We start from the raw sequence: 14,760 nt of genomic DNA, 5'->3' as shown, positions 1-14,760 counted from the left end.
CAAATTGATACTACCTGTCGTTCTCTCTTCCGTGCTATCATAGCTTCTCCGCCGAATTGATATATGAAATCCCGCAAGCACGCCCGCCGTCTTAGGCGGCGCGCAAAAGCCATGGTATCCAATTCGACTCAGCCCTTCCGCTTCATGGACTTACCCGGAGAACTGCGCAATCAAGTCTACACCCTGTTGCTATGTTCGTTCGGATCTCCAGTCGAACAGACTTGGGAAAATTACCCATTGCCTATTGAATCTGCTGGCCACTGCGCAGACACGGCCATTCTCCTCACCAGTCGTCAAGTCCATCTTGAAGCCTACGACGTCATGGTGAAGGCGAATCGTTTCGTCTTTGTCCGCGCATTCCCGCCTTTACCGCTCATGGAAGTCCTCCAGGTGGGTGACGTAACGGTCATCACCCTCAACGATCTGCATATCTCTCAGTTCAAAGGCCACATGCTCGCAGTCACATTATCAACGTCAACGCCTTCGCATGAGCCGCCAATGAGCGTTATGCTCCTCGCCAGAGACATGGAACCTTTCTGTGCGAACATCAATCGAATCGGTTTTGACACGACTCTCATAATCGATGTGGACGTCGCGCCTCTGCTCGGCGAGCCCACTCCAGTCCACAAAGATGCTTTCGACGCTTTTGTCTCAGAAGAAATACAACTCAGCCTGCTCTCCCCATTCAAGACCTGCATGCGAGGCTTCAAAAATGTACATGTACACGGTCGCGTGTCGTCCGAAATTGCGACCGCAACGGCGGCAGACATGTGCAAGGATGAATGGCTGGAGTCTGTTGAAACTCTTCACCAAATCCAAGGACTGAAAGATCACGCTGATGTGAAGTGGGACCACGGCTCTCGTAAGGAAGCATCAGGGTTATGGGATGAGTGTTTGATGGAGATCGGCCGTATGCGCGCATCTTCGTCGTGGGGCAACCTCGTCTTGTTGGGAGGGGATTCATTCGTCGATGCAATGATTGAGCTAAGGTTCTCTTGCTGCCTGAGTCTTTTCTACGCTATCATAGCGATGTTCAACGACGAGATGGAGAACGGCAAAACTGAAAGGCTTCTGGACACTCTCGACATGATCTTAAGGCGTACCATGACTGCCGTGGAAGAATGCATGGAGCCAAATCTTTGGCAAGAAGGTCGCGAATGGGAGCCCTCAGATGCTCGATTCGCTAAGCTGATCTACCGACAAGCGATAATGATTCTCCTAGGCGGCAATATTCGCAACGCGGGCCTCGCACTCGATCTCATCAGAGGCGCCCTCGAACTGTCGCCTCACGACAGGGATATCATGAAAGCACATGACGCCATGATCAGATGGAGAGCTTCTGGCTGCAACTTCGATGCCGATGGGGATTCGATTCGCATCCATCTGTCTGAAAATGGAGACATTACAATCGATATGTAATGTAACGGTTGCGCTCACATCCAGGCTTTTCCCACGAGACGCGCTGGTACCTACGTTTCTGCGTCTCAGGCAGAACTCTTTAGCAGATACATGTACGAATAAAGTGTTTGAAGTTGATCTGATACTCCCTCGTATTCGTCTACTCCATCTGTTAATTGTGTAGCTGTGCATACTGTTCTTCATGTCTTCTTAACTCGAGGTTGCATACAATGGCTTGTGCAATGTGGATTGATGTCACAGCAATGACGTAAAAAATGCTCGTTCATCTCTTTTTCGCCTCCGACGTGCGACTTAGTGAGCTGCCGCTGCGTCACCGCCACGCTCGGACTCCAATGTTTGTTTATCGAGCGCTAGACCGCCTTGCGCGCACGTGGGAAAGCAAACCACAGACTGCCCCCACCTTCGACCTTTGCACAACAACTCCCCACTCGATTCCAACTCAATCGTCGCGAAGATGACTGCCACAGTCGACGCTAATATGGCCACCGCTGATACCGATACGCCCTTTCGCTTCATGGACCTTCCCGGAGAGCTCAGAAACAAAGTCTATACTTTGCTGCTCTGCTCGTTTGGACCCGCCCCACCTCCTGCCCGCAAGATCCCCGAGGATCTGTTTACCAAGAACAGCTATGAGTTCAAACTTCTCTCCGCTCAACAGTGGAACGACTCTGCTATCCTTCGTGTGAACAGCCAGGTTCATCGTGAAGCCTACGACATCATGGTAAAGACCAACAGATTCGTTCGGATCAGCTGCCCGGGTAAACGCACTCTCCATAACATCATCGCTGGCCAAAACGTCCCCGTCGTCGCAAGTGGACAACGCGCAGCGCAGTTCAATGAGTACGTCAAAGCAACAAGGTCTATTATTCTGACTGAGTTTCCTAACATCTGATCGCAGACAACTTGTCGATATCACTATGTCTGCCGCAGATGAGGAGCTCACTATGCCTTCCGCAGATGGGGGGCCCAGTTCGCACGTAGGCGCCAGTCAACCAGCCAGCGTAGTCATCTTAGGTCAGCAACTTGAGAAGTTCTGTGGCAGCTTCGAGATGGCAAAAACCATTGTACCAGGGCTCGCCAAGAATGCGACTTTCATCATAACTGTGGCTCCGATGCTCGCTCATAAAGGCCCATGGTACCAAGACGACTTGGCAGACTTCTTCTCCGAGGCTACCCAGAGGGACTTGCTCTGGGAATTGACTGGCCTACGAGACTTCAAAAAAGTCGAAGTCCATGGTCATGTCTCACCTGATGTCGCAAAGGAGCTGAAAAGGCTGATGATGTTGGAAAAGTGGAATGACCCACACCATATCGTCAAACTCATGAGGGAGAGCAAAGACCGCGGTGCCCAACTCTACCGCGAAGGTCGACTGATGGAGGCATTCTCCGCTTGGGGAACAAGCATGCATGAGATCGATCGTATGCGCGAGGGCACCTCCTGGGCTAAGCTTATCAAGATTGGCGGTGAGCCTTGGATCGACCAGATGGCTGAGCTGCAGTGTTCACTTGGACTCAATTCGGCACTGGTCAACATCATGCAGTGGGGCCCCGACTCCAAGAACGAATCCATACCGCTGGCAATTCGGCAATCGTACAGGAACCTCACCCTATCCTGCCTTGAAACGTCTGCCAAGTGTGTTGAACCAGGACAGTGGAAAGAAGGATACACATGGGTATGTCCTACGATGCTCCAGGCAAAGATCATGTATCGCCGCGCTGTGTGCATTCGGATTTGGGGGGATAGATTGCAAGCTGTCTACGCTCTGGAGCTTATCCGTGGAGCTATATCACTTGTACCGAACGACCCTGTCGTCCGCAAGGAGGCGGAGGCCATCGTGATGTGGGCAGGCGGTATGTAGGAGAGCTGTGAGCATCTCCGGGTGCGTCCAACGGCGTACAACACCCTGATTTTGATAGTTTGGAAGACACGCATGGGAACAGGTACCACAGTCGAGGACGTGTGCGCTCAGGGCATGTTCAGTGGCCATAATGATTCATACTTCTTCTTGTACAATGTCAAAGAATCTTCTCTCACCTCCATGCTCATCAATACATCGCATCACCCCAGTCTTCCCTAATCATCTCACTACCCTTCTCAGCCACCATATAGATACTCGCCAAGATATTAGCATCCGGAAGTACCGGCACGATACTGCAGTCAACAACTCTCAGCCCATCAACACCATACACTCTCAGCCTACTATCCACAACACCACCATCTTCCTGTGGCAGCATCTGGTTCGTACCGGTAGCATGCCAGTTGGGAATGGTATTCGCCTTGATGTACTCGAGGATAGCTTCGTCATCGTCATCAGCAACAGCCGGACCAGGGCTGACTTCACCAGAATTCGGGCCGATGGTGAAGCGCGACAAGGCCGGGTGGCGAAGGATGGCGCGGAGGTACTTGAATGAAGCGATACCGATGGAGCTGTCGGTTGGGTCGGCGTAGTAGTTGCTATTGATGAGGGGACTGTCGGACATGGAAGCACTGCGGAGGCTGACTGTGCCGCGGGAGAGCTGGACCATGCTTGATGCTGTGACTGAGATGTAGGAGTCGTTTGATAGTGGGGCCCAGTATGGTGTTGGAATCCACGGGTACCATACGCTCTCGAATAGATACTCGATGTGAGTCTGGTTCGCCAGACCGGCGTCGATAACAGCCTGAGCGCCGATGTCGCGCAGTTGCTGCTCGCTGAGCTTTTGGAAGCCGTTTGTGACACCGGAAGGAGCGGTGTATTGGCCGGTGAGATTTTGGTAGAATGCTTCCTGAGCAGCACGCAGGTTCTGGGGCGTGCGGGACATGTCCGTGGTGGAAGCATTATCCTGGGCACGCGCCATGATACTGAAGACCGAGTGGTCATTGAGATGATGGCCAACATTCTCATTGACGACGACAGGCGTGATGCCAACCTTCTCGAGTTCGTCGGCTGGACCAATACCTGAGACCATGAGGAGCTGAGGCGAGTGAAAGGCACCCATGCTGACGATGACTTCGTTTCGCGCTCTGGCTTGGCTTACGAAACCGGTGATTTGGTTGATGTAGCTGACGCCAATCGCGCGCGGCTTGCTCGTGGAGTTCGTCGATGATGGCTTGGTCATGACGATACCGGTGACAGGAGCGTCATGCAGTACCTTGAGGTTCGTTCGGTTGCGAGCTTGCTGATAGAAACTATCGTAGCTGGAGCTCCTTCGCAGCATGCTGTCCATCGTCGTCGTTCCATGCTTGACACCTTCGCCGTCTCCGAGGTTGAGATCCTCGACGATAGGGACGTCGGCAGCTTCGCTGCAAGCAACAACAAATCCTTCGGTAGATGGTGGAACGTATCCTTGGAAGCCGAGTTGGAGCGGCCCGTCGCTATAAGCATCTTCATTGAACGTCTTGTACTCTTGGCTGAACGCCGAAAGCTCCGCCGTCGAGGTGGGCGCATTCAGCTTCGTACTCTTCTTGAATAGGCGGTAGACATCGTTCCAGCTCCATCCAGGGTTACCCAATTTGGCCCAATGATCGTATACACTGGCTGAGCCTCGCGCGTAGTAAAGACCGTTGGTTGTGCTCGAGCCACCGAGGGTTCGTCCGCGGAGGTACTGGAGAGTGCGGTTGTTCAGATGCTCTTGTGGGGTGGTAAGCAGACCCCAGTCGATTACGCTGCCTTTAATGAATTGGTTGCCGCCAGGCGATTCGTATGCCAAAACTTGTTCGGGGCTGGGTCCAGCTTCGAGAACCAGCACGGAGAAGTGTCCAGACTCAGTAAGACGGTTGGCCAGGACGAGACCAGCTGTTCCTCCTGCTTGGTGTTAGCAAGGCCTATGAATTGATCCGACCTTGTGAACAGTTCTCACAGGTATGATCTGCTTGCTGCTGATCTCACGCGGCGAAGAAAGAAATGAACGTACCACCCGCGACGATGAAGTCGTACTCTTCGTTGAAGACTGGTTCTTCCGTTTGACCTCCCTGGGAAGGGAGATCTCCTGGACCTTGACGTTTCGCGATTTGAGAGTTGTGCAGATTGTACGTTGGCCAAGCAGAGGCGATAGACGAGAACGAAAGCAAGGCATATGTAGATGCCTTGGCGGCTGCAAGGTACCGCATGTTGAAGCCTCACTTGCCTTTTCTCTGGTGTGGTCACTACACACAGTTGCAATACTGTCAGGGAAGCTCAGCCCAGAATAGAGCGATCGGACTATTCGGTACCGGAATGAGCAGAATGTATAACGGATGTGATGAGAGTGAGTACATCTCTTTATATCATGTCCATTGTACTGCCACCGGAAGCTGAACCAAGGCAGCGGAAGCCAAGGCCTTGGGTATAGCCTTTCTGCGCCTTGGTAGAAGCCGTCTCATGTTGGAAAGAACAAGTCAAAGTAGCCCAAGACTTGCTGTCAGCCACGCCGTGATTTCCGGCTGACTCCGAGAAAACCGGTGATGCTCGCCTTTCGTGTCTTACAGAGTTTCTAGATAAGCTTGGAGCTGTTTACGATGAATCCTAGATCCTGGTTCATTGCAAGACTGGTATAAGATCCGGTGGGTAGAATAGGATCAAGGCTGCTTTGCTTACGCGAGCAGACGACGACGAGGTGGCGGAACAACACGTGCAGCATGGCGATGTACTTTGCCACAGTCTTGGTACCACCAAGGCTTGATAGGAAAAGGCGATGTGTGGCACCGCATGAGAACGCGTGGGCATCCTCGTAAAGCGGAAGGCTATGTCTAGCCAAGGCAGAATCGTCATTGCCGAGCCTGGGGCAACGCGAGATCACGGTCCAGCGTCGATCTACGTACTCCAATGTAAGCACGCCCAGCGCGTCGGGCCGGAGCTGACAGGTGATGTCGCATTGTTGACAATGACAATGATAGGTGCCAATGCGACGGCTCGAAGAGCGCTTTCCGGATGTGCGGGGAAGCTAAGCCACCGTGAAAACGACCGGTGGAGGACAACACGGACTTGCTCGGTACATGCAAATGCATCTGGTCACCCAGGAGGACCTACGCGTACGAAGAAGACTATTTGGTATCACCAAACACGTTGCGCGCTGTCATCTGCCGGAGCTGATGTTCGTGTTGAGTTTTAGGTGCCGCTGAACCCGTATTTTGGCATGTGCATCTAGCTACTGGCTAGTGTCGTAGCAACTCGAGCCTCCTTTGCCGATGAGGCAGATCGTAGTCATTCCATCGTGCTTGATGAAGGAGATGACGGCATGTTTTGTTGAGGTGGGGCTGTGTCGTCAAGGTATCGTCCGTTGAAGGCACACATGGATACCCAGGGAGATGCTGCTCATCGCAATATCCTGGAGAACCTTGATTTGGGCAAACTCCGATGCATGACGGAGAGCTGATACGCTCGATCTGAACACAAGTCGCGAGATTTTGATGCGCATATGCTCGAGGTACATGGGGACGGTGAAAGCGGAGATGGAAGGATGAAGAGGGGTGTCGCGTCGGACGCGTCCAGCTCACAAGCCAGCCACGTGAATTATGTAAGCAGGCCCCACATGATCTGACCGGCGCTGCGTCTACCAACCTGAACGTAGATCGCGATACCAATCAGAGTTGCATTCCGCGAGGCTTATTATATCACAGGTATCACCGTCGTCCACAATGCGACATCCACTCTTTCGTGTAGCCATCCATGTAAGCAGTCCCGCGATGTCAGCCTTTTTATTCTACACCTATCGCGTCGGAGCGCATGCCGAATCCCATTGTTGCACCTGAGAGCGCCAATTACAAACCGTAGAACAGAGATTTGTGTACTATGAAGCATGATGTTCAATGTTGCATCCTTACGAGAAGGATATCTATGCATGGTCTGGCTTTGCCGCCGCAACCTTAGCACGCGCATCCGCACTCCTTTTCCTCTCTCTAAGCATCTTCTCCAAATACTGGAACAAGATATTCTCCTTCCTAATTGGATCTTTCAGTGTCTTCCAGTCCTGAGTCATGGCGCGCTCTGCTTTATAAACATCCCTACGGTCCTGCCATTCCAATCGGTTCCAATCACGGAAATCGCTCTTCTCTCGACTTCGCCACGCAATCCTTTGGTTGGCTTTGTACGCATTCTCGTTTCGTGCAAAGTCTTGCTTTAGCCTCTTGAACTGGCGTTGTTGTCCTTCTCGCTCCACGCGTTTCGCCTCAGCTCCTTTGTCCTCTTCCGCGGGACGTTTGCGTTTAGGGGTCGTATCAGCAGCGGCGTGCGCCTTTACATATTGGGTTAGCAGCCGTGGGCTGAGTGCAACGTCCGTGATGAATTTGCTGAGCGGTTCTCCATCATTGGAGGCTGCAAGCGCGCGGCGAAGTCGTGTTGATGATAGTGGCTCCTCTTTGTAGCCGAGAAACCAGACACCGCCTGTCATACCGAAGAAGCGTGTGGGCACGTAACGCAGCCATTCTGTAGGTGGTCCTGTAGAGCGGTGACACATTCGCGTCTGTCCAAGGCGCCAGATACCTGTACGTAGTCGATCCTTGATCATCTGGAGCCGCTCGTCGCCTGGATCAAGATTAGCTGTGGTTGTGCAAGACATGGCATCGTACGTACGGTCGCCCGGAAGGTTCGTCATTGCGCGCGGAAAAAGCATTGATAACTTCTGCTCCAGCCACGTCAAGTTACCGCCAGCTCCCAACTGCTGGATAAAAAGTTCTTCGAGTGTTTCGGTGCGCCAGTCGTTGTAAGCTGTCAATTTGCGTAGTCCCGTTTCCGTCTCCATGCGTAGGCTGGTGCGTTCTGGATCCCCAGTACCAACGACTATAGTAGGCCCCCAGTATCCGGGGGACCCATATTCTTGATCAACGTGATCAGGTCCAATTAAAGTGATGAACCGTATGTTGAAGCCATCTGTTGCGGCCTCTGATATGAGTCGATCCTTGAATGCTTCGGAGCCTGGCTCACCACGTGGGTGACACCAGTGCCAGCCACCATGGAGACCACTATTGTTGATGAGGTTAAGACGCTCTTGTAGGGTAAGAACTAGGTCCTTTGAGCCCGATTTTCCGCGTCTGTACTTCGAGGCTACGGAATAGTCGTCCAAAGGGAAGATGATGGCGGCTATCAGGTGTATACCCTCCCCACCTCGAAAGAAGGCGTGGCATAATGTTTCCTTGTGTCCTTGATGAGGCGGATTGAAGCAGCCCCGGAAGGTCAAGATGTAGTTGAACCTCCCCTTGATCAGATATGGCGGTGGCATGTGAATGCTGGGCCTGAATATGGTGGCCGTGGGATCTCCTAAGGCTCGCTTGATGTACCCCTCCAAGGGAGCAGTTGAGCCCATGACTGTGGTGAGTGCTTGGATACAGTCGGTGTAGGTTGTCAACTCCTGTAGTGGGCAGTACTTCTATCCTCTCAGGGTTGCTGTGAAGAACATTGATTGCTCCATCGAGTCTCCACCGTGGAGAGCCATGGCCCGAGAGCCAACTGCGACAAGCACTTTCACCCGTATGAACCTACACATTCATTCATCGTAGGTTTGATACGAATGCGGATACGCTCTGCTGACGGTCGAGCGAAGTCATGGTCGCCTGCCACATGAACGGGCGTTCAACGGATAGGACTATTGTGGATACATGCGAGACTATGTCGCATCTTTCCATCACATCTACCGCGCAGGCGAGCGCGGAAGGACTCGTACTCATTGGATTCCCGTGCCGCCTGTTCGAAAAGCATGGCACAAGCCATCTCAGTTCCAACACTTCAGCTCATCAGCCTTTGGTGCTCTACGTGCTGTTGGCGGTTTCATTGTATATGCGACCGAAATTTCACAGGTCGTCAGTTCCGTAGCTACGCCTCCGATCTCGTGATCCATGCTCTAGATCTTTGCTTCCTGGTGAAAGTCAGATTCCGCGCCGATCATAAGCCATTGTACAAGGCATGCCAGCTTTCACCAGAACGTACCGACAGCAGGTCCGCGATCACCAAACGGAATGACGCGCTTCCACGAGGCAGTGGGGCTGGACTAGCGTGAAGACTCCGGGGGCGAAACTATATCTCGATGCTGCAGTTGCCCGTGGAAAGTTTCGAACGTGCTCTTTTTAGAATGCACTGCTGACGTGAACCCGGTAGCACACGTCATCGCAAGGCCAGAATCTTTCTCTTGCGTACTTTTACTGTAATGACCCAGTGGTACAGATCTGCGCACGTAGTAGAACCCTCGCGAGTACTCGTGGTGAGTGAAGTAGGGGTTGGCGGTGCATTGCGACCTGCTGGAGAGTGCTGCCGAGTTTGACAAGATCTGTAAATGCGTCGTTGATCTGAGGGCACGATGCCACGAAGAGGACAGCTTCCTTAGGGCTGAACGCACAAGATCCATCGAAGACGGATTCTCGATGGTGGGAAGCCGAGGCTGGACGCATTGTGTAGCAAACTATGTTGCGCCTTCCACGAGGTTGGGAGGCGGCTCTTCCGGATTCTGCGGGGCTGCGCTAAGCGTTTCTGAACTAGCGCATGTGTCCAAAGGGGTGAGGCTTGTCGCGGAAAGGCTTCCGTGCATCATCATCGGCATCCACCAAATATCTGAGCTTCGCGCTCGAGGCTGAAGTCTTTTCGCGAGCTACCTTTGGTGTGCATATTGGGCATCTACGAGGTGACTGATAATAATTTCGACCACAGCTCGCCACAGTCAAAGCTCAGAGTCAGCGTGCATACCTAGACAGGTGGCCTTGGGCTGAGGGCTGAAGGCTCATGCAAGTTTAGCACAGTGGCAAGACCGTTCGGGCTGACATACAGAAACGTAGCAGCAGTAGCTCATTTGCAAGACGCAGTAGTTTGTATTATGTTGAAGCCAGCTTCATCGGCGAAGGTATTGTACAGGCAGGGTGTTTGTAAATATCCGTATTCCTATTCATTGTTCTGCAGTGGGGTATTACAATGTCGTAAGGACAAAAAGGAAATCAGGCTGGTGTGGGTGTGGGTATGCGCAATAACAAGAACGCTATCATCATTCGACCGTATGCTCCGCTGCCAACCTCGGTAGAGTTCCTCGTGAATGGATCGTCTCGCTCAGTCCCATGGGTCTTTCATCCAACAGCCTTCCATCGTTCTCTTCGTCGACCTTTTTGAAGCTGTCGTGGACCAAGCCCCTCCGAGGGTCTTCATGTTTGCCGCCGAGCTTGCTCTTTGTACGGCCGGAGATTGGGGATGGGAATGTAGTACCGTCGCTCAGCACCATAGCGGAGGGAGGTGCAGCAGGCATCTGGCGCGGTAGGTCGAGGGAGCTACTGTCCAGAGAAACGTGGTCTTGCGTGCGTCGGACGATTGGGTTCTGCGATGTCGCGGTCGGTGCGTCGCTTTCGCCACGAGAGTGCCGTTGGCCGTTTGCGTTGTTCTTACGTCTGCGCAACCACCAGACCAGAGCGACAATTAGAAGTGCACCAACGATGCCACCGATTGCTGCTCCAACTATAGGGCCGATTTGAGTCTTTGCCTTTGCGCCTGGCAAGACGCGACACACTTGCTTGACCTTCGCATCGGCGCCTTTGGGGTCGGCTGCTGTGACGACTGCAGGTGCGAGCTGGAAGTTTTGCGCGTCGGGATCGACGATGAGGTAGTTTTGTGTGAAGAAGGGTAGGCCCAAGGTTCCAATAGTCATAGTGCTAGGACCGGTTTGGTTCGTCACGGCCATGTTGAAGACTGTTGCATTATCCACTTCGTACAGTCCTGCGGCGTTGTATGCCCGGGGCCGGCTGTAGAGCTCAGTTGCTGGGATGACGGACTTGTAAGTTGCGACTGAGGGTTTGGATGCGTCGCCGCCGGGAGTGCCCATGTCTGATAGCGTGACGGTGATGGTGCCTGCGGGAGCTGGGTCGGTAGGAAGCTCGAAGTGACGCGAGGTTTCGTTCCAAAAGGCGGTAGTCTCTGCCGCGGCAAGGTTGTCCAACATAGCAGCTGGCAGTCTAATGTCAGATGAGAAAGGGTCTAGATGTACGACAAGAGTGTCCTTTGCGTCAGCGAAGAGCGTGGTGCTCTTACCGCCAACATCGTACGTGATGGCTGTAAGGATAGCGCATGTTGGACAGTCGGAAAACATAGGAAAGGTAGTGGCTGCACTCTTGAGGCGGCTTTCGTCGTAGCCACCAACAACGATCAAGCCATCTTGAGGTGCTTCTTCAGATTCTGATCCGGCCCATAGTCCGTACGTTCGGGAAGAAGCTTGGCCAGCGTCCACGAGGTAGTTCAAGAAGCTCGAGTCCATTCCTAGAGGCAGAGTTGCTCGATAGCTTGGCTCGTTCTTCATGAGCGCGTCTGCGCTTGCTACAACGCGTCAGTGCCGCAAAGACCCAATTTTCTCATAGACTTACTATCGGTGGATCCATTGGTATACATGGGAAAGGTCGCGAACTTGTTCGCATCCGGTTTGAGACCAAAAGCCGCAGCATCGTCGAAGAAGATGTAAGAGCTCGCGTATGCTAGATCGATGGACTCTCTGCTGCCAGTCCATGTCGCGTAGTCTACCTCTTTGAACGTAGTCGAAGTTGCACTATCGTAGATGCCACCGAGCTGGCCAATGCAGCTGGTGTTCGTAGCTGCCACGCACTCCGCTGCATTGTTGATGAAGAGATTGTCGGAAAGCGTCGATGGCGTCAAGGAAAAGGGTTGCGGAGGTGTGCCGATAGCGAATGAAATGCCTCTGGTGAGGACAGTGCCGTCAGCGGAGACAGTGTTGTTTGCCCAAGGCAGGAGCAACGGCTTGGAGCCGTTTGCGCAAGCCATCGTCCCTTGGTAACGATGGATGTCCTCCAAAAATGTAAGATCTAGTGTTGTGTATTTGTGACAGCGTCAACCTCGCACGGGTATTTTTGGCGTCAGCCATGACTGTCCCTGATATGGATTGCAGGGACGCATTAACAAGGGGATGATCTGCTAAGCTTGGGCATGGGCACCTAGGCTATGGGGATCGGGCGTTGACGACACCTGCAGACCTGAAAACTCGGGTAAGGAAAAGAACCCTATTGGATTGGTTCGTCATGAGTACTTCGGGTACATACTACCTAGAGTCTCAGAATGGTCGGTACCTGGGCGACGAGACATATGCGCTTCTCCACAGCTTCAACTCGTTCTCTTACTCCACGGTACGCAACGAACACACTCATCTCCATCTTCAAAGTAGCCGGCGACCGCCGATGCTCTGCGTAGAGTGGTGACGTCACAGCGTAGGTGCAGGCGCAGGCCTTGGTTTGTTGACATCCGCGAGTCGCCCTCATCTTAGATTCAAGGAATCTTGCTGTTCGTGTCGCAATTCTCCTGACAGGACGGGCCTTTTGCGGCGAAGGAAAATGTTAATTCGGACCGTTGACGTCGGAACGTTGTTCAGCCACGCGCTGTCCCGTCCATCGAGCCAATCAGCACTTACCGACTGACTAGCGTCTTTCGGGGACATGTTTCGCGTATGCAAATCTCGCTCGCTTCTCTGATAACTCCGTCGATCGTGTGCCCAACCTCACAGTCGGGGTACATGCCCAAGTTCGCCTCTCCCTGTCTTCGTGTGTTCGAGCCTCGATGGATTTTCGATGAGACCGGAGGTGGGTACCGTGGTCGCGCATAATCTTTTGATGACGCACTGTGATTGGAAGGCAATAATTTCCAGTCCGATAAGATGAGGTTTGTCGCGTCACGTTAAACTCAACGGGCTCGTAACCTACGTTCACCGACCTTTGGCGTTGCGAAAGTCCGCATCACGTATGAAGGCCTGACCTTGAGTAGGTGCATGACAATTTTAGCAAGCTCAGCTCGCTATGTGATTACTGATGTGTCTCATAGACCGTCACTATTACTACTACTGTGTCTATTCCAGACCGTTCTGACCTCAATATTTGAGTATGCAGGCTATTCTTTTTCGACGAAGTGGAACTGTAAACCGCCACTCGACCTCAGCTCTCAGTCCTCACTATCCTGAAGTGCATTTTGGGCATCTTCTCATGATGTGAAGACACTTGACTTCACATCTCTCCTTTTCGCCTTCTTTAACTCACCCGTGACACCTCGGAGTTGCCGATCAGCAAACGGAGGCCTGCTCGTTGTATCGTATTGGATGCGGCGTGCTGTAGTTCGTAGTCTTGTCACCAAAAGGTTGTAGCCTTTCCATTTGGTCATCTAGCCCAAATGAGAACGCAGGCCTTGATCTACTAAGGCTCGAGATCAGGCTCCAAGTACATGACTCAGAAGATGTACCAGAACCTTCCGTATTATTGCGGCTCCTTTTGTGACCTTTGCTCGCGGGACGTCTAATGCAGGTGTATTGTTTGTAAACTGCATCTTCAGTCCACCAAGTCGATGGCATGGGACCGCATGCGCAGCCCGGTAATTGTAAGTCGGGGGAGAGTCATGATGAGACGAAACTCTTGAGAGTGTCACAATGCCTCCACCGACACGGTTCGGCGTGGAGAATTTCGGTGATCAGGGGAGATGGAAACGAAGATGGGTTTCGATAGCATGACTCAGTGCTTTGCCGATACAGACAACTGGTTCGTGAAGGCAGAGGTGTCGGGTGATGTGCGTACATAATGTAAATAGCTGCAGCGCCCAGTGCCGTTCTTATTGAGGCTGCGCTGTAGCTAGTTTCGGTAGATCATTTCTTCGTCGTAAAAGAGAAAGACCAATAAACATTGTAGCAATACTGATACTGACCAATTCGTGACATCGAAGGGTCTCTTCTCGGCCAAGAAGCCTGATGACAAATCGTCGATTGAAGACTAGCCAGGAGTGACGAACTCGAGATACAAGTAGAAATGAAGGACGACTGTGGAGTTAAATGAGTTAAATGCTCCACATGAAGATCCACAAAGCGACGCGACCGATCATGCCATTCACAGTCGCTGCCGAGTCGCTCCGGCTGTGTGCAGCAGTACTGTAAACGTGAGTACCATTTTCCTGGATCATCAACACCCATCGGTACTGTGGTTGGTGTATAGTCCGCTATAAATCCATGTCCGTGTCGGTAGCCGTCAACACGAACGATTTGTTCCCTTCTGTCGTCTCTGGGGCGGCTCCAGCAATTTATGCGTTACAGCACGTCTGCTGGTACTTGGAACTTGACATACATGTCGTGTCCGGATCTTTGATGCCTTGTGGAAGTGAACAGCGATGTGGTCCAGATCATAAAGCAGACGTCTTATAATCGCAGAGGATTCCGACACTTCTCACAACGGGTATCCGAGAAGGCGTAATGGGCATTGAAGGTTTGGAAGAAGACACCAGCTGTATTAATCCCGGTAGAAAAGCTCGTCGACCGTAGGCTCTTTAGATCTCGTAGAATGCGGTATGCTTAGCTGGAAACCATGTATGAACGAAGTGAGAGCTGGTAAGATAGATGGTGTTGATGGGCGTTCTGCCCGCATTGTCACGGGGCGACGCGCGTCGA

At 52.5% G+C, this 14,760-nt stretch overlaps 5 protein-coding genes across 5 annotated transcripts; 2 read left to right on the top strand and 3 right to left on the bottom strand.

Annotated features, from left to right (window-relative positions):
• Positions 1 to 111: 111 nt before the first annotated feature.
• On the top strand, positions 112 to 1,419 carry J4E88_002598 (uncharacterized protein; the record flags this gene model as incomplete). The annotated part of the gene is made up of 1 exon (XM_049396258.1): positions 112 to 1,419. The coding sequence occupies one exon, from the start codon at positions 112 to 114 to the stop codon at positions 1,417 to 1,419; it is 1,308 nt and encodes a 435-aa protein (XP_049257606.1).
• Positions 1,420 to 1,873: 454 nt separating this feature from the next.
• Positions 1,874 to 3,278, top strand: J4E88_002597 (uncharacterized protein; the record flags this gene model as incomplete). Its single annotated transcript, XM_049396257.1, has 2 exons — positions 1,874 to 2,259; positions 2,318 to 3,278. The coding sequence occupies 2 exons, from the start codon at positions 1,874 to 1,876 to the stop codon at positions 3,276 to 3,278; spliced, it is 1,347 nt and encodes a 448-aa protein (XP_049257605.1).
• A 187-nt stretch (positions 3,279 to 3,465) lies between these two features.
• Positions 3,466 to 5,509, bottom strand: J4E88_002596 (uncharacterized protein; the record flags this gene model as incomplete). Its single annotated transcript, XM_049396256.1, has 2 exons — positions 3,466 to 5,204; positions 5,314 to 5,509. The coding sequence occupies 2 exons, from the start codon at positions 5,507 to 5,509 to the stop codon at positions 3,466 to 3,468; spliced, it is 1,935 nt and encodes a 644-aa protein (XP_049257604.1).
• Positions 5,510 to 7,212: 1,703 nt separating this feature from the next.
• Positions 7,213 to 8,679, bottom strand: J4E88_002595 (uncharacterized protein; the record flags this gene model as incomplete). The annotated part of the gene is made up of 3 exons (XM_049396255.1): positions 7,213 to 7,814; positions 7,860 to 7,901; positions 7,950 to 8,679. 3 exons carry the CDS (start codon positions 8,677 to 8,679, stop codon positions 7,213 to 7,215), a joined length of 1,374 nt encoding a protein of 457 aa, XP_049257603.1.
• A 1,662-nt stretch (positions 8,680 to 10,341) lies between these two features.
• Positions 10,342 to 12,113, bottom strand: J4E88_002594 (uncharacterized protein; the record flags this gene model as incomplete). The annotated part of the gene is made up of 2 exons (XM_049396254.1): positions 10,342 to 11,654; positions 11,702 to 12,113. 2 exons carry the CDS (start codon positions 12,111 to 12,113, stop codon positions 10,342 to 10,344), a joined length of 1,725 nt encoding a protein of 574 aa, XP_049257602.1.
• Positions 12,114 to 14,760: the final 2,647 nt, after the last annotated feature.

This window comes from Alternaria novae-zelandiae (genome assembly GCF_023758075.1).
Source record: "Alternaria novae-zelandiae strain BMP 2774 chromosome Unknown scaffold_4, whole genome shotgun sequence".
Taxonomy (NCBI): Eukaryota; Fungi; Ascomycota; class Dothideomycetes; order Pleosporales; family Pleosporaceae; genus Alternaria; species Alternaria novae-zelandiae.
The sequence above is the reverse complement of the archived record's forward strand: the minus strand, read 5'-3'. Positions and strand labels throughout refer to the sequence as shown.